We start from the raw sequence: 26376 nt of genomic DNA on the forward strand, positions 1-26376 counted from the left end.
GTCTCTTTCCCCAAGTAACACGGGACAGGACAAGAGGAAATGGCCTCAACTTGTGCCAGGGGAGGTTTAGATTGGATTTTAGAAAAAAAACCTCTTTACTAGTAAGGTTGTCAAGCACTGGAACAGGCTGCTCAGGGAAGTGGCTGAGTCACCAGCCCTAGGGGTACTTGAAAGACTTGTAGATGTGGCATCTGGGGACATTAGTGGTGGCCTTGAGAGTGCTGGGACTCGATGATCTTAAAGATATTTTCCAATTTAAATTATTTTAGTGTCAAATTTGAAGTCTTTGGGAACCTTAGGGTTTTTTTTTTTTATATTTTTGCAGCTTTTCAGTCCTTATTTCATCACCCAATATTCTTTCAAGATAAAATTTGGAGATGTAAAGTCCCAAAGTACTCCCCTCAAAACCCAAGCATGCAAAGCCACTTTGGCAATTTTCCCAAATTAACTAGTGAAAGATCCAGTTCTCATTTTTACCAGTACCTAGCTCATTGGTGGGGTGCAGTCCCCTGGATCCTGAGCCAAACCTCCAACTTCACAGCCCAGGGACTGAGAGAGGAGATGTGTGAGCAGGGTTTATGTTGGCCATGCAGCTCTCTAAGGTTATGAAATATCTGGTAATTTTACACTGGGTGCTTGGCACCAGGGAAACATCAAAATTCAGGACCCCAGAGCTCAGCATCAGGAATTGAGTGGGGTGTGTGGTTTTGCCCTAACTTTTGTCCCTGGGAACATCTCCTGTCCCTCCTCCCTCTGTCCCGCCCATCTCTCATCTATTCCCTGCTCCCTGTCCTGCCGGGTCTCCCATTGTCCACATCCATCTACACCCCCTTGTTACTCCTCTCTCTTCTGCTGTGGCTGTGATAGGGTTTTTTTTTTCCTCCCACTATACTTTTATATGACTGTGATTTATGACCCTGGGTTTAAAGATTTATTGCAATACACACATGGCACAGCAGCCTCTAAGTGATGTATTTAGCCTGGTTATTATTTTCTTTTATAGCAATTTTCCAAAGGGAAACAAGCAGCCTCATGTTGTCAAAACTATTGTCCTCTAACTTCTGAGGTTTATTCTGATGAGAATGAAGCCAGGGCAGAAAAGCAACTTAAAGAGGTTGGCTGGATCTGTAAACCTCATGAGTAGTATAAGCACATGGGAGCTTAACCAAGCACCAGATGGTCTTCAGGCAATTAATTTCAGGTTGAGGATTCACATCTACATCAGCTCTTGTTCATTCTTCTTTACAGAAATGGTTAAAAACATGACAGAAATTTAAACTTCCTCCTCACTCTGAGAAAAGCAGCAGTGGCAGCAACCACTTATCACCTCCTCTCCCTTGCTTTTGCATATTTTAGGACAGTGTTTCACCTATCTAAGATGAGCAAGGGCCTTAGGTCATCTTAGAGAGCTTAAACTGATCTAAGGATTTAATGTGCTTAAAGGTGGTGGAAGGACATTATATTTAAACCTAAAACCCCACAAACAACCATGTACCTAAGGCAGACAGAAGTCTCTTGCTTGGCATGGCTTTGTATTCCTTTCTTCACATGCATCCTCTTGATGTACAGACCAAGTCAAAGTCTCCTAAAATCACTGAGAAGTCTTAAATTAGCTCAAAGGAGCACTGCTGTTGGCATCAGCAGCAGCAGGTTCAGCCTTCTGTTGTGGACATTCTTGGAGCCAAGTCTATCATTTTCTGTACTGAATTTGTGGTGTTAAAACTGATCTGGAAAACATTAAAAAGCAGCCATAAACACTAGTTTCACCTGTGGTTTCCCCATCAAAGTGCACCTTTCCAACTGCAGTTTTTAAAATTACTATCCAATTAAAGAAACAGCAGTGAAACTTTTTTTTTAATAATCAGTTTTCTCATTTAGATAAATATTTGAAATTTTCTTTTAAGAGAAACAATTTTGTCTCTTTCTTTTAGGCAAGCGAATCTTGTCACAATTTTATTTTCTCATGACTAAGCATAATACCCAAGAGGATTTCCTCCAAACTTCCAAGTGGGGCACAGGCTGGAGCTGCGGCATTCTCACTGTTGGAAATGCCAAGAAATGCTGTGAGTTTGGATGGAATTATTACCCTGCTATTCAGACGTCTCAAAAAATTAAGACCTGTGCTGCCAAATTTGAAGATACCTTGCCCTATGATTTTACTTCAACCCAGGCTTGTCTCAGAGGCTATGAAGCATCCAAGATGTCATTTTGCTTTGAATTTCTCACCAAGACCTACCCTCTTGTACAACAGCATTGCTATCACTGCCTGTGGGAGCAGACCAGCACTAAAAAATCTGGTTCCTCCTATGTCTGTGTGTGACACCAAAAATCCACCTTCTCACTGGGATTGGCCCACATTTTTTCTGTCATAAGCTGAAAACCCATTATCTGAGGTTGCTACGTGGTAGGGAAGGCAGCAGAGAACAGCGGTGGGCTTGAGTGCTATTTGCTTTACCCTGCTGCTCTGGAGCTTGAACATGAGGTTTTAACCCTAAACATGGCCAGCAACGTGTGGGTGCTCATTTCCTGGCCTTGGACCTCAGCAACGGAGCCACAGCCACATTTCTGATGTTCTTGCAGAAAAGCATCAATAGTGCTGATTTGTAATAGGAAAGGAAGATTCTGTATGACTCAGAAACGACGCTGGGAAAGAGGTCTGACATTATGGTATTTAAACACAGGAAATCCAGGTTTCCAGTGAAAAGGAATGAAAAAAAGACATGGCTTCTTTATTTATGCTCATGGTAAACTGATTTGCACAGTGTCCATATTAAGGGTCAACAGTGAACGTGGCCAAGTGCAGCCATTCCCTGCATGACTGGCCCCAACATCAGCTGGAAGTACCAGGCAGTAAAAACATGGTTTCAAATAGTATTCCAAAAATCCTATCACTTTATCCTGAAATAAAATATCTCATATAGAAGTAGATTTTGAATTTCTCCCCTAAATATATAGTATTTCCAGAGAAGGCCTTAAAAACCAGCTGGAACTTGTCCATTTGCATTGTAGGGGTTTGGTGTTTTGCTGCATGGAGTGGTTTGGGTGCATGTGCAGTTTGTGTAGCTGTTTCAAACACACGTCAGCCACGCCTGCTCATTAGCCATTTTCTGTTACAGCCCTTGGCAGAGCTGCAGAGCATGCCCAGGTGATGAGAGATGGCCTCTGTGCAGCCACTAAAAGGGCTTGAGTTGATGTTTTCTTGTCAGTCTTAACGTTGGCATTTCTGTGCATTTCATTTTGCCGCCCTATTACTGTTCTTGTAATCGGGTTGTGTGTAATTAAACATTGAATGCAGCCGTGCAGATCCCCGCAGCTGCAGCACGCCCTGCTACTCCCCGCCACTCCAGAGAGAACTTCCCACTTAAGATTTTAATTTTTTAGAAATACCTGTTCTTCAAATAGCTACAATAGCTCTGCAGGAGCCTGTCAGTCAAGGAAGATTACAGACTCCCTAAATTCAGGCTGACATGACAGACTGTAATGACTTTGAAGGGTCTTTTATGGTCTATTGTGCCCATGGTTCCTTCCCAAGAAGCATCTCCTACATGTCTCATTAAAACAGTAATGGCTCCAGAGACTTCTATATTATCAGTTCCTTCAAATGTGAGTTTTTTCATCACAAAAAAAGAGCACATTAATGTTATACTAAAGGTGCAGGATAAATAAGGAAAATAGAAATTAGATTTTACGCAGTTTTGATGCTGAGAAATTGCAGTATTGGCAAGGATTTGAACAATTTTAAGTAAAATTTTTGCTTGCTGAAAGCCCAAATGAAGTGAATGGCACTCTCTGTGCAGTGAGAGTTTAATGTGATGCCATAGGGACCAATGTGGTGTCATAGATAAAAGTGGTGGATGATTTTGGGATGCCATAGCCCCAGGGTAAGTTACGATGCTCATCTTCTGGATGGATGAAGGTCTTTGGCCTCCACCATGCCGGAGGTCAGGGCAGACCATCACACTCACCCTTCCTGGTTTCACACTCTCAATCTTCTCCTGCAGGCGGGAGCATGGCATTTCTAATACCATATGATTTACATGTGAAAGAGAGAGACAATACCACAGTGTTGCTGTTTGAAGGGAAACTTGCATTTGGTAGTCAGCTGCATGTTTTTAGATCAGTCACATCTTTCATTTCCCAGGTATGCAGTGAGGTTGTGAGGCTGCCTGGGGATTCCTGGTGACACTCCCACAGAGTCTGTAAATCCTGAGGGTAGTGAGAAGATGGAAGTAAGTCAGGAGCAGAAGGAAACCTGTTCCAGAGTTCATGCTGTGACAGCCCACAAACATCCATTGTAGGAAATCCCAAGATGTTTGGGCTGTCCATGAGGCTGGACAGCCACCAAAGCATCAGAGGGGTGCAGTAATAAACCACAGGAGCTGGCACACACAGAGCAGAGTGGCTGTGCCCAGCAGAGGGTAGCATTGACCCAACACCCCAACCTGTACTCCAGGTTTACACTTTCACCCACCTACGGATGCCCACCTCTGCCACAGCCCCTCTGAGATGAGAGGCACAGCTTAGCCCAGACCCTGAGAGAGCCTCATAGGCTGACAATGTGCAAATTCTGCTCATAAATTATAAGAAATCTGGAAAATCAACTTCCAAAACAGAATTTTAAGGAATCTTAAAACACACAGTACATGTTAAATAGTAAAGCCCATACAGTCACATTTGTTTAAAAGTAAATGTTATTTAGCTGCTTGTATTTGGATTTGTTTTCAGGTCCTGATTTGATGATCAGGTTTGCAGTTGGTCAGGTTTGGGGCTGCCACTGAGGCACCAGAGTGCCTGTACTGCCAACAGCAAAGCCTCTGATTTGGTCACCTAACTTGGGTGTCCCAAAAGAATTGCACTTTTTTTAGTGCAATTTAGTTTACATATTCTAAAACTGAATCCCGAAGATCTTAACTATAAGCATGTCTCCGTTAGTGTAGACTATCATTTTCTCTGATGTCTGACGAATCCTGCCTGTCGCCCCGCATCAGAGCTCAGCCCATGCCCGATGTGACGACGCTAGAGGTCTCAGTGTCGCTGAGAAAAAGCTGCTTTTAGCAATAATAATCCCAGCCAGGCATGTGTGACAGTGTGAGAGGCCGATGCCGTGCCGGGCTCGGACGGCGGTGCCGGCGGGGTGGGCGCGGTGCCAGGGCTGGACCCCGGGCCGGGGCTGTGCGGTGCCCATCACCGGCCCCGGGCTGCCTGTCCCCTCTTGCCGTGGCCCTTGCTCCGAGGGCAGTTCTGGGTGAGGGTGGTCCATGCTGAGGGATGAGTTTTTAGATCCCAGGACTGTGTGTGCGTGTGCGAGGCAGGTGGGCACCGCCGCCTCCGCGCATCCCGGCGCACCCTGGCGCAGAGCTCGTCCAGGCAGCACGGCCGCTCCTGGTGTGCCTTTATAATTTTCCCTTTTTTAAATTCTTTTTTTCTTCCTGGCTTTTCCTTTTTTTTTTTCCCCTCGCCGCCTTCCCTCCCCTCCCGTTTGACGTGCGTGGTTTTGGTGCAATGCGAATTATCTTCATTCAGTCAGGAGGGGCAGCGCCAGGCAGCAGAGCAGCGGCGGGGCTGCCTCCTCCTTCTTCCTCCTCCGCTTTCTCCTCTTCCTCCTCCTCCTCCTCCTCCCATTGCCATAACAACCACGCACAGCCGCTGCGCCCGCGGGGCCGCTCCGCACCGCACCGCGCCCGGCAGGCTGAGCATCCCATGGGGCCCCGCACGGGGGTGGGGGAAGACAAACAGTGACCTCCCTCCATAAAAAAAAAAAAAAAAAAAAAAAAAAAAAAGAAAGAAATAAGGAAAGAAAAGAAAAGAAAAACAAACAAACAAAAAAAAGAGGGACTTTTCGGCGGGGTGGGTCAGTCAGGGAGCAAAGTGACCCCAGGACGCGGGTGCGCGCAGCTGCTGCGCGGGGCGCAGGAGGACGGAGAGACGGGGCAGCCCCGCCAGCGGCTCCACGGGGGGGGCGCAGAGGAGGGGAGAGGAGGGGAGGGAACGGGGGGGAAGAGAAAGTTGGGAGGAAATAGCCCAGGAAAAGTGACACTCGCGGAGCCCGCCGGAGCGCGGAGGAAATAAAAGCGGCGGCGGGCAGGAAGTGTGAGGAGGAGGAGGAGGAAGGGGAGAAGAAGGAGGCGGAGGAGGAGGAAAAAGAAGAAGAAGAAGAAACAGCAGCAGCCGCTGCCGCCGCGGCAGAAAAGAAAGCAAAAGCCGCCCGAGGGCTCGGAGCCGGCGGCGCGGCATCCGCGGGGCTGCGCGGCCATGGCCCGGGAGAACGGGGACGGCGGCGGCTCCTGGAAGAAGCAGGCGGAGGACATCAAGAAGATCTTCGAGTTCAAGGAGACGCTGGGGACGTAGGTGGCGGGATTTGGCTGCGGGGCCGGGGACGGGTGCTGTCCCTTCCCCCGGGGATGCGCGGTCTCCCCGCGGGTGGGTGCGGGTCCCTGCGCGGGGATTTGCGCACCCGCGGGTGCTGCTCCGCGCCCCGCGCATCCATCCGAGCAAGAAGTCGGAGTGACCTGGGAACACAGAGAAAAACAGAATTGTGGGGCAGGAGCGGGACTAGCATCACCCCTTACCCTCCCCCCATACCCCCCAAAAAACGATAAAAAGGAAAAACCCCAAGTGTTTTAAAATATTCATAGAACGAGGAGACAGGGGAAGGTTTTTTTCTCGATAGTGCAACTGTAAATAAATGCGGTCTGACTTGCACGCTTCCCCTAAAGCCGATGGCTGCAGCTATTCGTAGACAGACGAGCAGAAATAATCGGAGTGGATTGGATGTGTTTTAGCTACGATGCTTAACTGTTGTTGGGCTTTATTTGTTTTATTTATAGTGGCGGGGCATAAAGATTAGTAAAACGTTAGAGTTGTTTTTTTTTTTTTTTTTTTAAGGCTGAGGAAAAACACGCACAGATGGTGCAAGGGAGCGGGGTACAGGCTGGTGTCTTTTTGGCTGAGTAAAGAGTTTTATTTTTGTTAAAACTAATTTTCGCACTCAGGATATTATAAAGGTAGGGAGCCGGGAGTGCTGAAGGAGCCAGCGCACGGGCTGCTGTGTGTGTACACATTGTAATTAGAGTTGGGTTGTGTTGCGAGCGCTCCTCGTAGCTGTGTCCCCACCGCTTTTCATTGAAACTTCAAGCGTGTCTCAAAACGAAGCGTTGTTAATCCCGAGTAGTGCTTTTCCTACGCTCCGTGCCACTTCCAAAACACAGTTGAACAAGTTTTGACTGTAATATTTGAGTTGCTTTCTGCTTCCAAGGGAGGGCTCCCTACAAACAGAGTATTTCTGGTTCGTGGGCTCGCTGGTTTCCTATAAACAGGCTGTGAGTAGGAACCAGGCTGGTGCTTTAACATGGAGGTGGGTCAGCAGCTCAGCCGTGATGGGCTTGATAGCACATCCCTCAGGAAAGCAGACTTAGTAAATCAAATTAATGTCTGTCCAGGTGTCTGATGAGGCAAAATGCAGCGAAGAGCCAAGTATTGTGATGTATTCTTGTCACCTTCATTGAGTTTTTGCTGTGGGAATTTCATGCTGGGAGAGATGTGCTCTGCTTTGTCACCGTAGGTGTGCAGCTCCCTTCCTGAGCAAAGGGGTGTTGGGGAGGAAAGTTTCAATGCTCAGAGGTTTGCTGGAGCAGCAGAACAATTCAGTGGGGTTCCCATTGTACAGCTCTCTGTCATCTCTGTGGTTGTGGCGTTGAAGCCACCTGTGAGGGTTAATTTGGGCTGCTGAAGAGGTTCAGGAAGAATTAATGTTGTGGCCTTGATCCGGATCCCACTGTAGTTAATGGGAGCTGGTGTAGGTCCCAGGGAAGGTAAAGCTGGTCAGAGTTAATAGTTATGCATATTAGCATGGCTATTACAAATTAAATTCATTAAATATGGCCAATTAGTGTCTCAAGCTATTAACCATTGTCTGAGCCTCACAGTTTGGTAAGTCCTTTCTAATGGGAGTGGGAGCTGTGAAGTTTTTAAACTTGACTTAACAGTCAATTTAGAAAGTATTAGAAAATTAAAATAATTGGATTACAAACCTGGGCCCATAAAAAGAAAATCGAACTATTTTCTTTTTCAGACTTAGCTGTATTAATTATGAATATATGTGTGTTTAACAGCCTACACGTGGGCTGCCTTCTGGTTGTGCATTCCTTAGTTTCCAAGGGCAGGCTGATAATTAGAAGATTTGAATCTGAGTTTTGGTTCTGTCCTTGGCCACCCACCAGCACAGCACCTGCAGTTCCTACCAGGTCTGGTGTGACTTACCAGGATGTGAAACTTCTAAAGAATTTAGGACATTGCTGTGCAAATCATTAAAGTGCCTGTGCCATTTCCACTGAAGGCAGGGAAGGGTGGTTCACTGACTTGAGCAGCAGATACACAAGGTCCAGGAGCCTAAATGATGGGAAACATTCTCAATTATTGATAAAGTATTTAGATAGGAATGAAGCTATATGAGTAAAAATAGCTTTAAAGTATTTGTACCAAAATGTTTTCCTCTGGCTTTATTTAGGACCAGGGTTAAAATCTGCTTTGATCCCTCCTGCACTGTAATGCTGAACCATGTTGGACAGCCAACACTTGATCTCACTGGCTAATAGATTTTTCTCTAGCATGGAGTGAAAAACTTGGCATGTCACATGAAATGTACTGGATTGTAGTAGCTGTATTTTACATTTCCCTGCAATTCCATTTCAGGATGCCAAAGTGCTAAAAGCACTTTTAACAGAAAAACAGCCCTTTTTCATGCAGCTGTCTTAACTGCCTGTGGTAAAATTGGCTAGAAAAAGGAAAACACTAAACCCCCAAATCAGGGAAGAAAGTGAAAAAGAAACTTTAAAAGCATATTTTATTTCAAGTGCATTGATTTGTGAATGTTAAATCTATGTGTACACCTTATTAATGATTTGTTCTCAGAAAAGAGCCTTTCATCTGAATAAAAGCTCTTCCATGGATCTTTAACATGGGAGAGTTGAAATTTGCTGGAATTATTAAAAAGATCCTAAGTCAGTTAATCATTACATCATTTGGGCTTCAAGGAACCGCTAATTAGTACCCAGCTCTCCCTTCCAGAGCTGGAATAAATTATTTACACATCCCTGTAAATCATGTCCAGCCACATTGATGCTGAAATTGAATTGGATGTCATGTCCAGATGTAAGAAAGCAGCCCTTTTCCACCCAAAGAATTGTTTCCTTTGGTGGCTGAGGTCTGTGTTGTTTGCTCTGCTCTGTGCTGTTGGACAATAATGTTTTTCTAAGGAAGTACCAGCAATGCAGTGATTGGCTCAGATGTACCCAAACCTGTATTTACCCTGTTCTGTATTTATGCAGATGTTAAAGCATGTGCAATCTTCTTTTGCAACTTCGCTGGTATCAGAATGTCAACAAAAGATTTTGATAATACTTATCAATATTAATATATTTTTTAATTCATGATTCTTGGTAAGGTTTATATGTTATTATATTACAATATGTATGATGGTCTTGATCCATTCTTGTGCTGTGCCAGTCCGTGTAGGACAGTGAACCACACTCCATATGCAGAGGTTCACTGAGTGCACCTTCTTGGAAACTGGACCTGTTTTCTGCTAAGCCATTGACAGTGAAATTACAGATCCTGAAAAAGTAGCTAGGCAAAAATAAGCAAAATAAATCAAAGATAAAATAAAATCATAGCAATGGGCCAGATCCTCAGCTCATGTAATTTAGAGACCCTTCCAAGTCAGGTGTGCTTGAGGAAAGAAGAGGATCGGAGTCTTCTGTCTTTAAATTTCCATAAATTCACCTATTGTAGCTCTACTCAGTTCCCCCTGGAAGACAAATTGAGAGGGGAACTGAGGGCCTGCCTGGAGAGGGGGATTTCTGTCCCAGCCCTTGAGAGATGGGAAGGTTCACAATAGCAGGAATCTGATGAGTGATCACAGAAATACCACTTTTTCCTTCCACATTTAAAGTATATTATTTCTAAGGCCTTTTAAATCTTAGATTTTGACATCCGAGAAATAATAACAAACATCATGTCATCCAGAAGTGAAAGAGGAAGGTTCCATCACTTGATCTGCCTAATTAGATCAACCCAACATTTCTAATATATCTGCAATTAAGCCTAATTAGCATCAGAGTTATGATGAAGTCCTAGTATTTAGAAAGGCTCAAACTTAGTAACTATGAAAATACCGGTGCTGTCCTTAAAAATGATGTGGTAGATTCCTTAAAGCTTAGTAAGGATAACAGAGGGAGTTGCATGGATATAACCATAACATAGTGAGAGCTGGGTGGGAAGACAAATACGCTTCAAGTAAGTTTCCAGTACTTTCCTAAAATACAGTATAGAGAAAACATATGGGCGGTTCTGTTTTTCTCAGGGGCTCTGCGGTAATTTTTGGTTTGTCTGTGTCGCTTCCATACTCTTACGCCATTTGATGGGCTCCTGGCACTCTCCATGGCTCTTCCACACAGCAGTACGTGCTCGTTCATGCTGTGAAATGAAGTCACTGCTCGTCCTCCTCTCACATCTCTTTTCTTTCTCACACACCCACGTGCACACAAACACACGCATCGTCACAAACCCTTACGTGCCGTCTGCTGCGTCTCTGTCCTCTCACGTCCTTCACGGTGCCTTTCCCTCCGTGCAGCCTCACGCTGGCTCTCCAGGAGCTGATCCACCTCCTGCTCTCTCTCTGTTTGGGTGGTCAGACCCTCGTGGGGTAGACCTCTCTAGAGGGGAGGTGCTGGGAGGTTCCAGAGGGCTCCAGATCTGGTTGTCTCTGGTCAAAGATCCTGCCCTTTCATCAGCTGGGTGCCAAAAGCACTCATGTTGGATTCACACAACAGATCATCCCTGTTTAACCATTTAACTTGAGGCATCGTGCAAGTTACTCGGTTTTTCCCTTCTGATTTTCAAAGTTCTCGAGACATGAAGACATTGATATTTGCGTTTTCCTTGGCTCAGTGCCCCTATGATGATTGAGGGGTTTGTCTGATTTTTGAGTTTCTGCTGACATTACCAGCAATTGCTGCCTGTCTTTGATGACATCTCAGTGAGGCTTGGCCAGATTGTTTCATATTTTCTCCAGTTCAGTATTTTCCCTTTTTTTTTTTTTCTTTTTTAAATTAAAATTAATTAAATTAAAAAGAAAATTCAGTATCCCAAAGGGCTGAAGTTGAGGTGCAGGTTTTCAGGAGCAAGGTTGATGAGCCACTGGAGCAAACCATAAAAACATAAAGTCTTCTTCTCTGGGATAGTTTTCTGGGAGCTCTGAAAGCTGTCAGGCTTCAAGCAGCAGGAAAGTGCCTCTTGTCCATGTTTACAAAGGAAGATAGTTCATGGTCATTTCTGACCTTAAAATCCATAACTCTGGGAAATCTCGCTGTCAAATCCATGTGGAGTCAGGGATAATTTGTGCTAAAAGGTGCTTGTAGCACCTCTCTCGCATCTGTGGGAGGAGTGAAAGCTGAGGTCCAAATATTAATGTTTAACTTAGTGGTGTGAAACAACTCAGATGTTTTAGTTTGTGTATTTTATTTAGAAAAAGCAGAAAAATACTGTTAGGACTCCCTTTAAGGTGATGTATTTTGTTTTAAACCAAGTAATCCTGTTTGCTATCACCTGGTATAGGTTTCTATCCAGTTTGTTCTTGAAGGCTTAAAAATAATGAGTTTGTAACTTTTGATGTAAATTGTTGTTCTTCCTTGAACAGTTACAGAAAATAACTGGTTTGAGGGTTCAGCTGGGATTGAAGTGAGAAAGAAAGAAAAGTAAGATAGCCAATGGATTTAAAGGCTGATAGTGAGGATTGGGAAAAAAATTGGCAGCCATTGGTGAGAAGGGATTTTTGACAGCTCTGCAGCTGTGGTTCACAGGTGCATTTTGGAAAGTGCTTGTTTGGGGCAACAGTGTAGCCTAAAGGCCAAATTTCTTTCATCATTTGAAATTAAGATTTCAAGATACTCAATAATCAAAAGCTTTCAGGTGAAACCATAATTCTGGAGACACACAGTTGCTGTACTGTCAGCTCACATATGTGCTCATGCTTCCTTTGTTAGCCAGTTTGTCTACTAGTTTTGATGCCTTGCCTCATTTTTTCCCTGCCTTGTCTCTTTTTCTGTGGATATTCTCTTTCAAGTACATCTTGGTCCTGTCTGAGCTCCCTGCTGCCAGAGGATACCTGCTCACCTGCATGCCTGTGCAGCCAAGGAGGGTGCTTGACCAGCAAGGTGACCAAGATTTTTGGGTTGGAATTGACAGTTTGCGTTTTCTCCCGCTATTTTTTGCTTAGGAAAATGTGATCCTTGCCTTGGCCAACACTTAATCTCAGTCCTCAGGACTTCAATATAACAAATATCTATTCCACAAGTTCTCTTTGTGTAGGGCAAAGCATGCATAAAAACGTTGGTGTTTTTTTGGCAGCCACAGAGGTAGCTGACACCCCAAAAGCTCCCAGCAAGCAAAACCCAGAGGGTGGAGAGGTGGTGGATGGAGCTGAACCCAACTCTTTGGAGCCCTACAGTAATCCTTTAACCAAAAGTCTCTTGTTCCCATCACAGCCACAACACAGTGGGTGTGAGAGCCTTCTCTGCCGCCGCTCCCGCCATCTGGAGCAGCCTGTCTGCTTCCTTCACCCTCCATCTGCTTTCACATAGGAGCTGAAATATCTCTCTATGTATGTTTTCCTTCCTTCTTGCCTCTTTTTCTCTCCACCTTGGTTACTGACCTCAATTATTTTTGTTGTCCTTCATACACAGCTCTCTTGACTACGTGCAGAATATTAGTTTGGGTTACTTAATCCTTTCAAGCATCCAAGGATGCAATTAATATTGAATAAAGTAGTATTGTTTTGGTTTGCTTGACAATAACAGTCATTTATAATAGGATTCTGAATTTATTGTCAGTAATGGTATTCACTTAACTGGTGACTCACAGTTTATATTCATGATTACTTAATAGGACCTAATTTTCTAGTCATTTTAGATAGCAGGAAAACAAGTTGGAGATAAGTGGGTACTGTTAGTAAACAGGTAATGAGTGAAAGGAGGGATAAAAAATTCCTTGGGGCAGGGATCTGTCATTTTCATTGGAATTCAAACCACCTTGCATTTCAGTGCTTCTCTGTAAATAATAATTAACAACAATAACAATAATTTGCAAACATATGTGTATGATTGGGCTGTTGTTGAATGACAAGTAGCTGGCTTAGCAATCAGAATATGTCTCATTTCTAGCAATCATAGTGTTCCTTAAAACCTTTCCATCAAATCTTAGCACCAATATGTTTTTTTATTATCTGACTTGGCGGTTCCTATAATTTTCCTCTGAATGTTGTGCCAATCACTTTTGAAAAAGAAAGCTATAAATAACAGATTGTTAATAAACTTTTGAAGGCCCTTTCACTGATGTTTCCATGTTGAAAGCTGCATATTGAGTTTTATGCCAGAATTACTCACCAAACAGATTGTATAAGGTTAAATCAAAATAATACTCTTAAGCAGAATTTTTTGGCTGAGTTAAAAAAGCCTTATTTATTTATATTTTTTTTTAAACACTGGATGTGCTAAGAAAAAACTACTAGGAAGCATTGTTTTGGGTCTGATCTATGTGCAGAACAGCTGATTACAGTGCTCTCTAACAATATCTCACTGATTTTGCTTGATCTTTTCCTGAGCAATATCATGGGTCACTGTTAAAATATCAACAGTTTTGGACAACTGGACTGTATAAAATCAGTTCTTAAAATGCCTTTTTCAAGAGTGAAATGAGAAGAAGCACATGAAAGAAAACATGCTGGCTTAGTTGTATTGAGGGTACATATATTATATTATTTTTATTTTTGTATTGATTTTCTTATATCCCCAACTGGAGATAAACCAAACAGTTTCAATCTTACAGTTTCCAGGAGGAACAAAAAGGAAGTACATGTAATGATGCAAATGAACATGAGCAGCAACAGGGTGAAGAATTGTGGCATCTTCCCCCTAGATCCTTTCCTTTGCACTTTTTTTCTGCAGGATCCTTCTCATTTTCCTGCTTTTAATGCTCCCACTAATTTAGGTTGAGAATTTGAAGATGTGTTCTTTCAAGTCTGAACACCTAAAAGTTGGGATTTACATCTCATGCTCAGTTGCCAGACTATAGTAGACCCAGAGGCTTCATCCATGGCTGGTGGGAGTGAAGTGAGGTGAGGATGTGTGGAATTTCTGAGCTCTGGGAGCCTTGAACCTCCCTGTTTGTTTTGGTGAGGGCTGGGGTGGTGGTTCAGAGAGCAAGAAGAGTAATATATCCCTGCTCATCAGTGGTGGGATATGAAGGTTTGCAGGTCTTCCTGGGAGCTCCAAAGGGAAGGTTCTGGGATATCACAGGTATCTCCCTGAAGACAGAACCCCCCAATGCTGTGGAGTTGTTCTGTGACACTGCTGTTTTTATGTGAGCTGGGTGTTTAAAACCTGCCTGACACCCCATGGAACTTGGGAAATGTGGCTGCCCCTCTCCACCAGCTGCATCACTGCTCACAGAAATGGATGTGCCTCTGTTGCTGTACAGAATAAGCCAGCACATCCACTCCTGCTGTAAATGTAGATGTAAATGTAGAGATTTGCAAAGGTTGAGAGGCAATTGCGTATGTGAGGGTTGGAGATTGGCAAGGGAAGTGTGGATGGTCTAAAATACCTGTTTTTTTACTGTGCCTTTTACTGTCCTCAGAAGAGATCAGACACTGTTGTGTGAGGACTACTGCAAACACCAGAGTAAAAGACTGTTCGTACCCAGGAGAACTTATAATCTAAATAAATAAGACAAAAATGCTAACACTGTTTTGTTAAAGACAAGCACGTGTATCACTTGTAAACCCAGAGCTGAGCCTGCATCTTAACTCCAGCCTTATGCAGGGGACTGTCCTCCTTCTAGTAGCAGGCACTGTGTCAGCACCAATGTCCTCAAAATACATTTATTTGTATGTGATTCACCCAGGGTCATCATGTATAAATCGTTTTTACTAGTTAAGGTTTGAAGATGCAAAGCACTGTCTCTGTGCTGTTGGTAACAGCGTGGGCGCTTTATTGCTGTGTTGTTTCAGCTGCTCAGAGGAATCCAGGTCTGCCCAGAGCTATAAAGAGCTGGAACAGTCCAGGCAGTTCTTGGGGCGATGTGGGATTGCTCCCAGCAGGATCCCTTCCTCCTAAGCTCTGCTTAAATAATTCAAAGGACCAAGCTTCAACCAGGCATGTTTTCCATACAAACTCACCAGCTGTGACCCTACTGCCCCACTGTGATGGGCAAGGGCAGAAATGATGGAAACTATTGGATGAAAAACTGTAAAAAAACCTAAAATTACATAGAAAATCCAAAAAACACAGAAGAGAGCTGAAAGGAGAGGAGAGCACTTAGAGGATTTGCAGCCACATGGAAAACTCCTCTGGGAAGGCACAGGTTGCTAATCAAATTCAACCATAGTTGAGAGAGATTGCTGGAGCATCTCTGGATAATCCTTCACTGTTATTTTGAGTTGGCTTGGAGATTTCCTCCCACTGCTCACTCTTGTCTTCTCCTGCCTCTCAATGTAAGCAACTCTGCACGATGTGCCCAGCCATGAAGTGTGTGGTGTTTTGGAAATTTAGGCATAGCAAAGTGCTTGGTGTGTGCTGTCAGTGGCACAAGACACTGAGCTCATTAAACTTGATTTGTGCCCTCCATGCTGTTTTCTTGAATAACACCTGTACAAATTCAAAGGCTTTGTCTTTTACTTTGGGACATTTTGTAGCTGCAGCCTGAGATATCTTAAGGACTATCTGAAGCTCTGGGGTCAGCATCAGCCTCACACTCTGCTTTAATGGGATTTCTTGCCGCAGGGGTGTAATTAATTTGTTCAACTTTTTTTGATGGGAAAATCTGACACTGTTAAGCTTTTCCATGGGCTGATGATGAGCATCACAAAAACACCACCTCCTTTTCTGGGTGCAAGCCATGGTGTTTTGAGACACCTTCTCTAGCATAATTACATAGCAACCTGAATATTGCAAAGCAAACAAGCTCTCCCTCCCAAAATAAAACGCTCTCAAATGTAAAAAAAGCACCATGAAACAGCACAACACTCTTACCTCTTCTAGAGAGAGAAGAGGGGGGAAAAACAACACACAGCTTGTTAGCCAAGTTGCTTGAAGCACCATGAGAAGGTGCTTAGATAAAAACATTAATGGAGCAGAAAAACAGTGTGACTCCTTTTGGCCTAATGACCCAGGCACTGGAGCACAAGAGGAATAATTTAGAAGGAAGGGAAATGTCTCCTGTCACAGGTTTGACTTATGCCTCTTAGGAAAGAGGAGGCTATATATTTAGATGTCAGGGGAGAATGTACCAAGAAATGAGCTGAAAAAAATTGGTTCTCTAAAGCACATAGACACAGGGCATAGAGGTGCTGCAGGGAAACTTCTCCTCTTGGGCATATTAAGGTGTATCTGGAGTAATTTTGCTGGCTAATTTTCCTGTCCATAGCCATGTAATTTATATCATAAACATAAATTTTATGCTCTTAAGAAAGAGACCCTAAAAAAAATAAAATCTTGCAGAGCTTTGTAGTCAAGTCCATTGAACGAGTGTCTCTGATGAATCTTGTGTCTTCTGTGGAGAAGTATGAAAGTGATTGAAGGATTCTTGAGTAACAGCTGAGATGATTTGTGCCCAGAAAGCAAATGTGTGCTATTTTGCTACTGTTGGAAGGGAACATAACAGGCACTAAAGCTGAGAACAGGCAGGTTCTGCAGGTGAGGGGAGTGGCACTGGGGGAAAGATGAAAGGAGAGGTCTGGGCAAAGCAGAGCAATGGGATTCAGCTGCAGCTTAATTGACTCTAGAGACTTTTAAGTCCTCCTCCTTGTTCATGAGCTGGAGAAATTCATGGAGATGGATCTTTTGGACAGGACAGCTTGTACTGCACCAGTACAGTTTCATCATTTTCAGTGACCACTAAAGTGACTGGCAGCTTCAGTGCCAGTGTTTGCCCTGGAGATCGTGTGGTGTGGTGACATCTTTGTCTTGCATTGCCTTGTGGTTGTGAGGAAGGTGGAGAAGGCCTCTAAATGCATATAAGTAGATACAGTGTCTATGTGTGTGTATGTATATAAAATATGTATACAATGTATATAAATGTATGTATACTCATGTATTAAAAATACTCTTTATATAGTGAAGAGATATACAGCAATAAATAGCACTGTTTTTTTGCCAAACAGCACATTGTTTGGCCTCATTAAAGAACACATAGGTACTGACTTGTGCCATTTGGCAAAACCTGTATGAGAGCATTGTGAATGTTGTTGTTAATTTATTCTGTAGTTTGAATTTCTCTTCATATTTGGGTTACATTTAGGGGAAGACAGAAGCTGTATGGTGCCCCTGTGCTCAATTAGCTAATAGGGATGAACCTAGATAAATAACAAATTAAAATCACAATGGTTCTTCCCTCTTGTCCTGTCCTCCATCTCTCTGTGACCTCTGTTACAGCAAATCCCTGCTTTCTATCTCTGTCTAAACCCTGCAGTTTTGGCTTTGGAGGGTGCCTGTGAAATGTGTACTTAGAGGTCTCCTTGTGTTTTGGCTTTGTGGTCACGGTAGATCTTCCTGAAGTCAGAGGGTAGCACACAAAAGCACATCTGGTTCTCTCTTATTTTCTCTTAAATAATTTGCAGCATCTCAACGTTGCTGTAAAATTCTGCCTTTGATTTCCACAGCTTGGAGGTTTTCCTGTGTGAGTCAAGAGAAGCCCCTACTCCTCAGCAGCAGGCTGAAATGGCAGCATTTTATGCTCCTTACGCTCAGGTTTCAGACATCATTATAAAGTTGTAAGGCTGTGAAGGAACAGCTTACAACTCCACAATAGAAGAGGAAGGTGCTGAACACATCCCACAGGACAGTTCCCATCTTCTGCCAGCTCAGTTGTTTGCAGGGATGTGCTGTGAATTTATTTAATGAAATGATAAGGGTTAAAAATAGTTCTCTAAAAAGGAGGGGGGGGGGCAGGGGAGAAGTACAGAATACAAGAAGTTTTATTTCTTTTCATTCCATAGATGCTATAAATCAGTGGAGAAGTCAGTTGCAATTTTTTCCCCCTTCTGTGTTGCATTGTTAAAAAATCATCAGCCACTACACTGAAATGGTTTGCAAGAGCAACTTTGCCAGGAACAATTTCTGCTTGAGAACAATAAAAAATTAGTAGATGCCAGGTTGAATTTGTGTGCCAGTGGTTACTGAATTCAACTTAAGAGCTGTAAATGGAACCAATCATCATTTCTTAATGTGATATATGGGAACAAAGAATCACAATACTTGAATAATCTGTCACGTCTCTATCAATGCTGCTTAAGCAATTATTCAGTTTGTTCAGTGGTTTGACAGGTAACATGACTAAAATCAATTTATGAAGCATATTAAATGTAAATATGCCAGGTTTTTTTTGTTTTTTTTTTGTTATTTTTTTTTGTTCCTCCCAGGAATGCCATTCTAAAGCCTTATATTTTTTATGCTTACAATCCTTACCCAGTCATCTGTTTTCAGTGGTACTGCTGGGATGAAGTGCTACATGGCCCATAGTGACATTATTCACCAGATCATTTGTCTTTAATCCATCTCTGGTCTAATGAGACTGTCATCTGGGCCTCAATAAAAATGAATGATGCATTGCTCTGATGTACAGTGTAAGTATGTTTTTCACTGCTGAGGCTGTTTTTCCAGGGTCCTTGAAGAAACCCATCCCTCAGCCCTTGTTAACACTTAATGTAAATATTTCTGAATATCTTATTCACTTGGCACCTAATGTAGGTGAAACTTGTTATGAGTTCCCTAGGAGCTAAATAACAGCCATTGTACATGGAGTTGATACCATCACCTCTTTTAATACCACAGCTTTCATTGCTCTGCAGCAGACTGTGAATGGGGCAGCCCCATCCCTGTTTGTACTGGTGGAAATCTGCAGCAAACACTGATAACAGCTGTCACAGTGGACACAAAGTGCCATCTTCAGCAGCAGGTGTTCACTGCTTTTACCCTTTTCTTCTGTAAATGAGTCTGCAATACTTTGAATGAAGCTGTGGCACAGAAGAGATAATTTTTATTCCCTCTATGAAATGTTTTCAATTCTTGTCTTCTTCATGGGGACCTCAGAGATTTTTGTTCCCTCCACAAATAATGCCCAAAGTCCCTCAGTCCATTTTTGTTTTACATAATCTACCAGATTATATAAATCTTGTGTATCTCATCACTGTGTATGGCTGTGTATCTCATTGTGCCTCTTGTATTGTCTCCACGTTCTCAACAGAGATGTCATAACAACTTTTAGGGAATTGTGAGTGCTTTTCTTTTTATTTCAATCAAGGTGACAGGGTTCCAAGAAGCCTTTTAAATACACCAGAGGACTGTGCTATGGAAGAGAATAATATTTCTTAACTTATCGTTACCATGTGACTCCTGTTACTATAAATTTTGAGCAAATCACGTCCTTACAAAATCTGTGATACTGAAAACTCATATGCTTATATTTTAGCTGTGTTAATGCATGACATATGGACTTCCAGTATCTGGTTATTCAGTTTCTGCTCAACTTTTTGTATTTTGTGGTGACTGTTGAAGAATCTGAATATGTCTGGTATTTCCTTATCTATTATTGGTGTTGCTGTAGTGTTTAGATTGTGGTTTGCTGGCTAACTGTCAAATACTCATGGCTTCATTAAGAAACAGATGTACAGGTCTACACTTTGTTTTTGTAGCTGCACTTTTGACATATTGTAAATGTCCTTAATTGATTTTGTTCAGGATAATACCATCTGCTGGTATCTGTTTCTGCTGTGGCTCTTGCTGAATACTTGTGTGCATCATGGTCTATAAGGACAAATTACAGTGTCAGCAAGGTATTATGCCCATTTTTTTTCTGAAATAAATGAGAGCAGAGTTTGAACATTTGACAACCTAATAGCTATGTAATTTACTATCTAGATTAATATAGTTTATTAGAAAAAACATATTTCAGGCAAAAATTGGGCCCCCTGTCCATGTTGGGATCCCTTAATGTATTGTTGATGTGTTTGCAAATTTATCATAAGTTTCAGACTGGGAGAAAAAGAGTCTTTGGCTTTATATTTGTCTCCCCATTGATCATGGACAGATGTGGAATACAATTCTAGATCTTCCTGAAGCCTTGAAACAAAATTGCCTAACAAATAGTCAAAATCAGTGATGCCGACACATCATTTACTGTATCTGTAAGGCTGGTGGTCTTCTTGTAAGCCTTTAACATAACTAGATTTGTTCTGATGTGAAGATTTTGGTGGCAGAAGCAATACTGGATATGCACTAGATAAGAATTATGCTGAGGGTGCAACTAGGAAAATGTGTGCTGTCTCCTGAGAGTCCAGAAAAATAATCCTATTTTTGAGTAGCCTGCTGTCCTGTTGTATTTGGCTCTCCATATTCTGGAATACTTTGTCCCTTCTAGTAGGTATAATCAGTATTTATGGTGGATTTTATTGCAGTTGCCATTGAGTCTGCACTGTGAAATGCAATAGAAATTCCATTTCCTGGCACCCCCTGTCTCTGCTCATCACAAGTGCAGGCAGCATCAGGAATTATATAGGTCAGGATTTATCTGTAGTGGCCTAGCTCTGTTCCCAATAAAAGTAGTGATTGTTGGCCTTTGATGTCAATGAGACAGCATTCATCCAATTTTGAGATGCTTATGACCCCTTTACCTTTCCACACCTCACACATACAGTGGTGACAGGGAGGAGCAGGGTCATGCAGAGAGTCCTCCAAATACCACTGAAGACAGGCAGAGGGGTGTGTCAGTGTTTCAGTAGAAGTGGGTCACCAGTCTGAAATATTTGTATCCCAGCAGGGCTGGATTGTCCTTGAGCTGAAGTTTAAGTATTTGCTTCATATGGACAGGGTTTGGGTGAAAACTTAATTACAGAGAGCCTTCATGGCATGTGTACTAGAGCTCACATGAAAGTAATGGCAAAAGTACCTTTTTCTCCTTTGGCTTCACCACTTTCTTTGCTCAGTGTCCCTGCTGATCTTCCACTGCTGATACCTGCAGGACTGGTGCTCCCATGCTGGTACCCACTCAGGAGTCAGACTTTGTAAAGTCATGACCTTTAGGGATGGTGTGGATTAATGGTGGAGATGTGTGTTGGGTTGAAGAGCACTAGGTAACAATTTGGGAGACTTGGGTTTTGTTTCTGGCTGTGGCACTGGCCTTTTTCTGTGACCTTGGAGAAGTTGCAGCACCTCACTGTCCTGGTTTCCCCATCTGTCAAACAGTTCCCGACCTACTTTGTAACTCACTTTGAGATCTAACTCATTAAAGCGTGCTCTGTGAGATGTTCAGAATGTACTGTGCAAGGTGTTGTTTTTGTTGTGGTAATGTGGTAAGAATCTCCCCACTTTTGTCCAAATATGATGGGAACTCAGCTGCAATGCTCTTGTTTGGCAGATGATGGTTTGTGGGGAGCACAAAGCCAGAATCTGATCCCCTTCCTAAAAATACCACTCCAAAAAGATGTGGACAGTCCCACCTCAAACACACGAGAAATGGGATGAGAGGGTAAACCCGACTGAAATACATTTTGTTTTCTGAAACTGTTCCTGTCTTTCAGTGTGCTGGGAACCCCAGCAAGGCAGAAAGACCTTCCAGAAATATCTCTGAGCACTCAGCACCAGCCAGTGATGGGTTTTGTAGTATAGGTTCATTGGTGGATGGACATTAGAGAGACACCTGTAAGAAACTCTAAAGCTGTGAGGCAGTTTCTCTGTCCTGTGCAGTCCATGTCATAAGTGGGAGTCAGAAAATAGCAGCTCTTTTCACATCATACTGCCAACAGAGTGGGATTTGCAGAGCAGGATAAAGATTTGTGCTGGCCTGAAGAGTCCTCCAATGATAAGACAACGTGGTCTTGTCTTGAAGACACATCTGTAGCGTTAGCCATGTGTTATCTGCTAATTATATTTTTTAATGCCTCTCAGTGTTTGTGCCTCTTGAAAATCAGTTCAGTAACTAAAGACAGCACTGAGTGAGTGGCTACTGATGTTGTAATGCTTTTTGAAACACCTCTGAAAAAAACAATGAAAGCAGTTGTAGAAATATAGGAATGTCTTCATATCCATGTCTTGGGGGAAAAAATTGTACCTAGAGATGCAGGAGGAATAGAGTTGTGTTTCCAGTCACTGCAGCAGTACTGTTTTAAAAAGCCTTTTTGTAGGCACAGTGCATTCAGGTTTTTTCTCTGATTCTGGAAAAAAAGTAAAGTTCATGCATAAATTGGCAAGCAGGCTTTCATTTAAGTTGTGTGATTTAGATCTGCTGGTGAAGGCTGCTGCTGTACAGCATTTGGCATTCATCAGAAAAATCTCCAAGTCTAAACAGTTTTATTATGCAAAGTTATATAGTTGGAAGGTAAAACACTCTGTCTTTTTCCACTTTGATGAACCAGGCTAGATGATGGATGTCCCATCAAATGTCTCATAAACTTGGAGGGAAGGTGAATAGCTGTAGGTCTTACTGTTCAACCTGTGGCTGCTCTAAGCCCTAAGGGAAAAGGATGCTTAGCTGGGCTGTGGGTAAAAGAGCAGCTGTACTCAAGAAACCATGTAGGTTCTCAAAAAACGTGTTAGAAAACCATTGGCATCTTCATGAGCTAGGATCCCAATATCTGGATATTTCCATTCAAATTTTATTAGCACAGCTTTATAAAAATTCTAAAAATAAAAATATATTAAAAATATATACTTCTTGCAAGACACTTGTACCTACAAAGCTTGCAGTGACTGCACTTCACATGTGTAGAGATTTTCCTGAAGTGAGTTTCCCTTAGTCACCTAGGGAAATTCATAGTCCTCTGTAACATTTATTAAAACTTCACCCTGTTTAGTATGTGATTACTTGCTTGTTCATAGTGCCATGTGTTCACTCTAAAGTCTTATTAGAGGTGTGAAGTCAAAGGGATTTCTGCAGAAGCCAAAATATTAAGTTCTTAATGTCTTTTTTACTAGGTATGGACTGCTGAGAAGTGACCAAGAAGGGTTCTCCTGGGTGACTGTCCTCTGTATTTCTGTACATTTCTACATAATGCAAAGGACCGGGTTTGCTAATCCCACCCAGAGCTCATCTCAACAGCCAAAACAAGCCCTTGTTTTTGGGAGGGAGACCTCTCTATCCCCTGCAGCTGAGTGGGGTGGGAGCTGTGGGTGAGACCTCAGCCCTGCTGGGACACCGATGCCAACAGGAGTCACCACCTGGATGGGACAGCCCAGTCTGGGCAGAAGCAGCTGCAGCTGGTGAGGTCCTGGCCTCGGTGTCCTGCACCCACCCAGCACCACCACAACCAGCACCAGTTAGAGCCCTGCTAAGCCACTTTGTAAAACATCCTTGCAGGAGAATCTTGGCAGGGTGAGAGGGAAAAAGCTATTTAGCTCAGCACAGTGTTGGTACACCATAAATATTTTTCTCCATTCCATAAAAACTACAATAAGAGAACAGCAGCCTTCATGAAATGCCCTTTAAAACGCAATAAGAAAATTCAACATATTAATAGGTTCCTATTTATTCAAGCAAACCTTTAAAATAGTCGCTGAGTGCTCAGAAGAGCAACTTTCTCCATCACCACAAAGGAATTGTTGCTTTTTATTTTAGATAGCTTTAGTTTTTCTGTGAAGAGGACTGTAGCAGAAAGAATAACCCAAGACAGTAATTTGGGCCTTGAACCAAACCAATTTCTTGCATGTAATTTGGGTTTGTTCTCCTCTGAGGCTGTGCTTTATGTGGACAGCATAAAACTTGGCCGTCTTTCAAAATCTTGAGGGAATAAAAGAAAGGACTCATTATCCCTTCACCCTGTGCATTGCAGGGTCTGCAGAGATTGTGAGAAGTACTGCTGTCTCCCAGGAATTACTGCTTCCTTTAGAGGCAATGAAGAGGCTGGGTGGGATTCACTGCCCCTACAGGAGTTGGGTGCATTTGCCTAAATTTAGGAATTCACTGGAATTATTTGTTCTGGCAGTCTAACTCATGCAGAATAGGGTCCCAGGGATGACTTGGGTAGAGCAGCTGCTTCTTTCTTGGTGGGGTCCAGTCCCTTTACTGCATGTAAGATCTTCTGTCAAATAATGTTATTATTTTGCTTGGGTTTAATTTTATTCTCTCCGCTTGTGGCTTCATTTGCTAGATTTTAAATTATCTTTGGAAACTTAAGATAACCTTTGTCAGTCTTCTGAGGTGGCTGTGGCACTGTTTTCTCTCCCTGGTTTTGGCACAAATAAGACATTCTTTTAATATTGGTAGATTAAAACGGAGCTCTTGCAAAATGACAGTAAAACACATCCCCACTTGTACCACGGGCTCTGTTGTGAGAATTTGGTATTGGGTTTGTAACCTGGAACATGTGTGATCCACTGGTTCTGCAAAAGCAGCATCCAGAGTAACTAAACATTAACTACCTTTGCTTGAAAAGAGCTGTCATCATCACTCTTTGCACTTGAGAACTTTTTTTTTTTTGGTATGGATACTGATGATAAGCTTTTAAAGCACTTGCCCACTCTTTATCTCAGCTGGTATTTACACTGAAAGGTGGTTTGAATCCTGCAATTTCACATCAGTGCGGCCACTCTGCTTGGAATTACTTCTGGGTTGTTACACAAGAACCAGGAATTTTTAATGCTTCTGTGTAAGTGGGTGATGGAAGAGCCTGTTTTCTGCCTTCAGATGGTAAAATCAGCAAGATCAGAGGCTCAGCTGGCCCTGCACGACTTTGGATGGGTGGTTCTTTAGGGAAATTGGGTTGTTGGCGGCAGTGTGGGTGGGTGGGAAATGGAAACTCCAGCTCCATAGCTGGGCATGCCTCAGCCCCTTTTCATCTGAACCCTCCTCCAGATGGCAAAATCTTCCTGCCTGTGCAGTGAGAGAAGCAATGATCAAGCACAGGAGCAGTGGCTAGTTTTGGTCTGGTGTCTTGTTGGCTTTGAGGTTGTGTTTTTGTCCTTTTCTGCATAAAGCCTCACTGCACAGTGTTATGGTGTGTGGGATTGGGGGCTGGAGGGTGAGAACACACAATAACTGGAAAACCAAGCCTCAAATCCCCCAACACTAGACAAATAAAATTGGAGTGGGGTAGGAGAGTGGGGCAAGTATGAGTCATAGCTGGATAGGCTGAGTTTTAAATGCTTGGTAGGTGGTTTTAAAGGAAAATCACTGCATAAAATGGTTTTGTAACTTGAAAAAAAAAGGTGAAGATAAAATAATTTAAAAATACTTAAAAGGGGGAAGAAACAGGGAAAAAAGGGGAAAAAATGAAGAAGAGAAAAAAGAAAATTATTTAAAAAAATAAAAAATAGGAAGAAGCTTGACCATTCTTGGATTACAGAAAAGTGAGAAGCACTGATCAGCATCCTGATTTCCAGGGCTGTGCAAGCTCTGAGTGTGTTGCTAGATGGTTTCCAGTTCAGGGCTGGACGGTGTCCAGCTGGCGTTGGGCACAGCTGGGAGATCTCCCTTCTGTCTGTGAAACACTGTGAAGATGCACTGTGCCCCAGCTGAGTAAAAACTTGTCACTTTACTGCTCAGCCTGCTCTTTGAACAAGAAAAAATAATGACTCTGAAAGAGCAAAGGAGAAGTGTTGCCATTACACAGCATTAGAACCCTGTAGCAGAGGTTGTGGTTGTGGATCCAAGGCTCCTTCTCTCCATAGCCCAAGGTTGCCACCTCTAGGGGTGAGGTTTAATTCCTGGAATGGGGCTGGGGAGTAGGGACAGCCCAGATGTGTCTGTCTTTAGGCAGCTGAAATAAAGAAATTGTTTTCCAGATTCAGCAGTAACTGGTGAGCACTTTCCATACTTTCAGCTCCCCTGTCTGAGTAAGAAAATTTGTTTTGACTCTGGGGAACTTGCACCGTGCAAGTGTGAGTATCCTGGGGATTTGCAATGGCAGAGTTCAAAGAAGATGCAGTTGGTGGAGTGAATCTGCTGAAGCTTCTGTAACATTTAATGAGACAGACTTGAAGACACAAACTGTTCTTGCAGAGATGGGATTGGAGGCTGCAGAATCCAGCCTGCTCCTGAGTCTCCTGGAGTTGCTGAGTGAGGGAGGGATCACTGGGAGGAGGAAGGGATCAAGGGGTACGTGTCAGTCTTTATGAAAACAATAACCAAGAGATTTTCACTATCCCTCAGTGCTTGCCTCTTGCCATACTTTGTATTTCTTCCCTCCTCAGCCCATGGCTGAGCTGCCATGGGTCAGGTGCCAGAACTCAGCCCTGCTTCGCCGTGTTGATCCCCTTGGGGGATCCTGGAAGGGCCATGGCCTCTCTTGGCTGCAGGCAGCCACAAATGTGCTGGCTTTCCAAGGTTTTGTTT

General features: G+C 43.0%; 1 protein-coding gene and 1 long non-coding RNA gene across 3 annotated transcripts in view; one reads left to right on the forward strand and one right to left on the reverse strand.

The window, feature by feature from the left end:
• Positions 1 to 5986: 5986 nt before the first annotated feature.
• CAMK1D (calcium/calmodulin dependent protein kinase ID) overlaps positions 5987 to 26376 on the forward strand; it is a 209200-nt gene continuing 188810 nt past the window's right edge. The window contains exon 1 of one of the 2 annotated variants that reach the window (XM_015627361.2): positions 5987 to 6344. In XM_015627361.2, coding sequence (XP_015482847.1) covers positions 6253 to 6344 — 92 coding nt within the window. In that variant the 5' untranslated portion in view covers positions 5987 to 6252. The remainder of the gene's footprint in view (positions 6345 to 26376) is intronic. The other variant, XM_015627362.2, reaches the window with a different exon arrangement.
• Positions 7734 to 12198, reverse strand: LOC117244418. The gene is made up of 3 exons (XR_004497479.1): positions 10571 to 12198; positions 8260 to 8388; positions 7734 to 7817 (listed from the first exon to the last, which is right to left on the reverse strand). It is a non-coding gene; the product is annotated as an uncharacterized LOC117244418 (long non-coding RNA).

The sequence above is a fragment of the Parus major genome, chromosome 1A (genome assembly GCF_001522545.3).
Source record: "Parus major isolate Abel chromosome 1A, Parus_major1.1, whole genome shotgun sequence".
Taxonomy (NCBI): Eukaryota; Metazoa; Chordata; class Aves; order Passeriformes; family Paridae; genus Parus; species Parus major.